General features: G+C 57.4%; 1 protein-coding gene across 1 annotated transcript; it reads right to left on the bottom strand.

Moving 5' to 3' along the window:
- Positions 1 to 933: 933 nt before the first annotated feature.
- On the bottom strand, positions 934 to 4,265 carry LOC108526893 (vegetative cell wall protein gp1-like). Its single transcript, XM_017867897.1, has 2 exons — positions 3,354 to 4,265; positions 934 to 3,261 (listed from the first exon to the last, which is right to left on the bottom strand). The coding sequence occupies exons 1-2, from the start codon at positions 3,468 to 3,470 to the stop codon at positions 2,980 to 2,982; spliced, it is 399 nt and encodes a 132-aa protein (XP_017723386.1). The 5' UTR covers positions 3,471 to 4,265; the 3' UTR covers positions 934 to 2,979.
- Between the last annotated feature and the right edge of the window lie 265 nt (positions 4,266 to 4,530).

The following is a 4,530-nucleotide window of genomic DNA, read 5'->3' as shown; positions in this document are numbered from 1 at the left end:
TAGCCCTGCTAGGTTTTGGTATTTTGTTGTTTATTAGAGACGGGGGTGCACCGTGTTAGCCAGGATGGTCTCAATCTCCTGACCTCGTGATCCACCCGTCTCGGCCTCCCAAAGTGCTGGGATTACAGGCTTGAGCCACTGCGCCCGGCCTCCTTATTCCTTATCACAATGATAATGAAATGATAGCTGACACATAAGAGACACTTAGTAAGTGCCAGGCATGGCATCGCTGGTTTACAGGTAATAACTCATTTAATCCTCTCAGTGACTCCAAGAGATCATTATTATTCTCATCTCCATTTAACAAAGAAGGAAACGGAGGCACAGCTCATATGAAGCAGAACCAGGACTCAGACCTAGGCAATCGGGCTACAGAGTTTATGCATTTAAAATAAACTGCATTTGGTGGGCCCAGTAGCTCACACCTGTAATCCCAGCACTTTGGAAGACCAAGGCGGGTGGATCACTTGAGCTCAGGAGTTCGAGAACAGTCTGGCTAACATGGTGAAACTCTGTCTCTACAAAAGATAGCCAGGTGTGGTGGCTCACGCCTGTAGTCCCAGCTACTTAGGAGGCTAAGGTGAGAGGATTGCTTGAGCCCAGGAGGCAGACGTTGCAGTGAGCCAAGATTGCGCCACTGCCCTCCAGCCTGGGCGACAGAGTGAGACTTTGTCTTAAAATAAAACAGGCCTGGCGTGGGGGCTCTCACCTGTAATCCCAGCACTTCAGGAGACCGAAGCGGGCGGATCACTAAGTCAAGAGATCAACACCATCCTGGCCAACACAGTGAAACCCTGTCTCTACTAAAAATACAAAAATTAGCTAGGCATGGTGGTGTGAGCCTGTAGTCCCAGCTACTCAGGAGGCTGAGGCAGGAGAATCGCTTGAATCCAGGAGGCAGACTGCAGTGAGCTGAGATCGCGCCACTGCACTCCAGCCTGGTGACAGAAGTGAGACTTCGTCTCAATAAATAAGTAAGACAAAATAAAACAAAACAGAGGGCATTGCTTCAGAGCATGGGGAGCCCCCACCCTACCCTTCACAAACTAAAATGTGAACCAAAGCTCTGAGACACATCACGTCTTCTTATGGATGCCTGGAAAAGTCACGGGTATGTGGTCACTATGGCCTAGGCAGGAGTGCAAGTTGGATAGGGCTGCTATACAGAGGCCTGGGGGCTGGAGATGATGGAGGCGACTAGTGTTGCTTGTTTAGGAGGAGGGGTTGGGGGGGTCCCACAAAGGCTGGAGAATTAGAGGTGAAGCTGTCAGAGAATAGATGGATCTCTATAGGCAACTGATCTCTATAGGCCTGGGGCTGGGGGATGGCGGGTCCAGCAGAGGGAATACTACGTGCATTGGGCGCTGGGGGGTTAGGGCTGGTTTAGAAGGTCCATGGGTTGGGGGGCTACATGGGTGCTTGAGTTCTATGGAGGGCTCAGGGTCTATAAGGTGTTGAGCAGGTGACTCGGGGTCTCCAAGAACTTCTGGGAGCCTTAAAGAACCTAAAAGGAGTCATTGGAATGTGTAACTCCCCAGATTCTATTTGACACACAGTGGGTCTAAAGGATCCAGGATCATACAGGATCATGATTCTGTAGGGACAGCTGCCAGTCTGTGGAACCTCTGGAGATTAAAAGGGGCTCAGAATTCCATAGGGGTGCATGGTGGGTCCCGAGACCCATGGTCTGTAGAGCCCTGGATTCCAGGGGATGCTCCTTATCTATGAGGACCCCACGTCTATGAGAAACCAGTTATCCATGGGGGGCTGGCAGGAACCTGGAGGGTCTGAAAGACTTTGTAATCTATACGGAATGTGGCTGGTCTACACGACCCCCAAATCTTACATGGACGTGGCCGGTCTTACGAGGGCCCTAAATCCTACGGGGGACGTGGCAGTGTGCACGGCTAGGGATGCCGGGGAGGACGTGCAGAGTCAGGGTCTGACGCCCGCTGGGGACCGCGTCCCTCACCTGCTCCAGGTGGAAAGAGAAGCCACCACCGCCACCGGAACCGAAGCCTCCGCGCGCGGGCTCCGTACTCTCCCCACCCCTGCCGCCGCGTCGCTCTAGCCGCCCTGAGTCCACCTTTGCGCCCAGCTCCACTCCTCCTGCCAGCCGCTCTAGCCCGGCTCCTGCCGGGCTCCGGCCCCGGCGACTCTACTCCTCCCGCCGGCCGCTCTAGCGCTGCATTGCGCCACGCAGGCCAGATAGGGCCGCTCTGGCCTGTCTTGGAGGGCCGGCGTTTCCGTATCGCGACTGCCCCCGTCACTCCCCGGGCCCCGCCCCGCGCCCGGAGGGGCAGATGGGTGCAACTCCTCCTGAGTTCGATCCGAGATCTCCGAGTCACCCCGGCGCTGAGCACTCGGACCGCGGACTGGAGCTCCCCGTCCTATTAGTCTCCCCACTTAGGGGACCCGCTGAATTTCCAACGCTCGTACATCAATCCCCTCCGTCCCCCACCCCACCCCCCTTCCTTTGGAACTGGAAAAGCAAAAGTCTTGAGTTCCAGCACACCTTTCCCTCTGACATGCAGTGTAATCTGCAAAAAGTAATGACTACTCTGCAGGCCTCAGTCTTCCCATCTGTACAATGGGAGTAGGCCTCCCGCTCTCTCCCTACACTTGTCTCCCACGGTATAATTAATGACCTAGAAAAGGGCTTTCCTAAAACTCTTTCAAATGCACTCTGCAACTTTCAGCTTCACAGCGGCCCTCGTCGTTGTTATTGTTGTTTTTCTTTTTTAGGTGGCCCTAAAGCATGCGGAGGTTGGAGGATGGCGCTTTGCGGAAAGCACGTGCGAGTTCAAATCCCAACTCTACACTGTCTTATGATGTGCGTTCCCTGGGACGAGTCGGTTTGGCTCCCCGGGCCTCGGTTTCCCCACCCGTACAATGGGAGTGATCGTCTGTCCCCCACTGAGCAGGTGGGAGGCCTTGGCCCCGGCCTCGCACCGTTCGTCCCCACCTACGGAGTACTCGTCAAGTGTAAGTTCTCCCCTCTTTGCTCCCTTTAACAGATGGGAAAACTGAGGCCCGAGGAGGTGCGGCCGCTGGCTCCGTGGGGTCCGGAGGAGGCCCCTCCGCTGGCGGCAGCGCCCCAGCCCCTCCCTCCTCCTCCCCACTTCCCCCAGCAGCCGAGGGGAGGAAGCCGGGCGGGGCCGGGGACCGAGTACCTGGTGTCCGCGCGGAGGTGACCGGCGGGGCGCCCGAGGTCGGGCTCGGCAATCCCGGGCCCTGGGTCCCGGCTCCCGCTTCCTGGCTCTGGCGGGGCAGGAAGTCGGGGCGTTTTTCCGGAGGCCCCCGCCCCGCCGCCCCTCCCCGCTTCCTGCCCGCGCCCCGCGCCCGCCCGGCACCTCCGCTTCCTTCCCCTTCTCGCCGCTTGCCCGCCCCTCCTTTCCCCGCTGCGCCCGGGTCCCCGCGGGCACCGGCCCCGCCCCGGCCGCGCCCGGGCTCTCCCCGGCTTTGTCCATCGGTCCGTCCGCCGGGCGCGGGCTCCGCGGGGCTCGCAGCTCCTGGCTGGGGTCACCTCCCCGGAGGTGTTGGGGGGCAAGCCCTGCTCCCCGTGCGCCCCACACCGAGCCACGACCTCCCCGGCTTTCCGCGTCTGTGGTTCTCTTGGTCTTGCGCCCTTCCTTCACTTCTGTGGGTATGCTCTCGCCTGCGTCTGCGTCCCCTTCTCTGTCCCTCTATCTTTCTCTATTGGGATCTTTCCCTCCTTGGCCTCCACCTCTCCTCTCTGTCCCTCCATCACTTTCTCCCCGAGAGCTCTTCTCTACCCTCTCCGGGTCTCTCTGTATCTTTCCGCATCTCCGTCTCAGTCTCTGGCATTTCCCCAGCTGTTGCTGTGCCTGGGCCTCTTCGTGCCCATTTTCGGTTGCCCCTCCTCCCTTGTGTTTCTTCCTTTCCTTCTCGCTCTGTCTCTGTCCCTCTTTCTCTCCACGTCCCTGTCTCTCTGCCGGATTCCCAAGGTCTCATCCTCTCTTCCTTCACTTGCTCGTCCCCTTCACGATCCCTGGGTCTCAACCTCTCTCCTCTCCCTTTCTCAGGAAATCCGTGTCTCTGTGCCTCTCTGTCATTGCCCCTGTATCTCCCTGCGATCCCCAGGTTAGGACTACACACCCTCCAAAATGCCCCTTCTGTAAGTCAACCCATCGGGAAAAGGCTGCAGTCTGAATTCTGTACTAGCCCCACAAGATAGTCCCTGTGTTTCCAAGGCTTAAATACGCATAAAGTGCCTCACGCCTGTAATCCCAGCACTTTGGGAGACCGAAGCATGGTGGATCACTTGAGGTCAGGAGTTCGAGACCAGCCTGGTCAACATGGTGAAACCCTGTCACTACTAAAACAAAAATTAGCTGGGCGTGGTGGCACATGCCTGTCATCCCAGCTACTCAGGAGCCTGAGGTACAAGAATCGCTTGAGCTTGAGAGGTGGAGGTTGAAGTGGGCTGAGATGGCGCCACTGCATCCAGCCTGGGCGACAGAGTCAGACTCTGTCTCAAAAAAAAAAAAAAAAAAAAAAAAAAAAAAA

The sequence above is a fragment of the Rhinopithecus bieti genome, unplaced genomic scaffold (genome assembly GCF_001698545.2).
Source record: "Rhinopithecus bieti isolate Rb0 unplaced genomic scaffold, ASM169854v2 scaffold_4602, whole genome shotgun sequence".
In the NCBI taxonomy this organism is placed as follows: domain Eukaryota; kingdom Metazoa; phylum Chordata; class Mammalia; order Primates; family Cercopithecidae; genus Rhinopithecus; species Rhinopithecus bieti.
The sequence above is the reverse complement of the archived record's forward strand: the minus strand, read 5'-3'. Positions and strand labels throughout refer to the sequence as shown.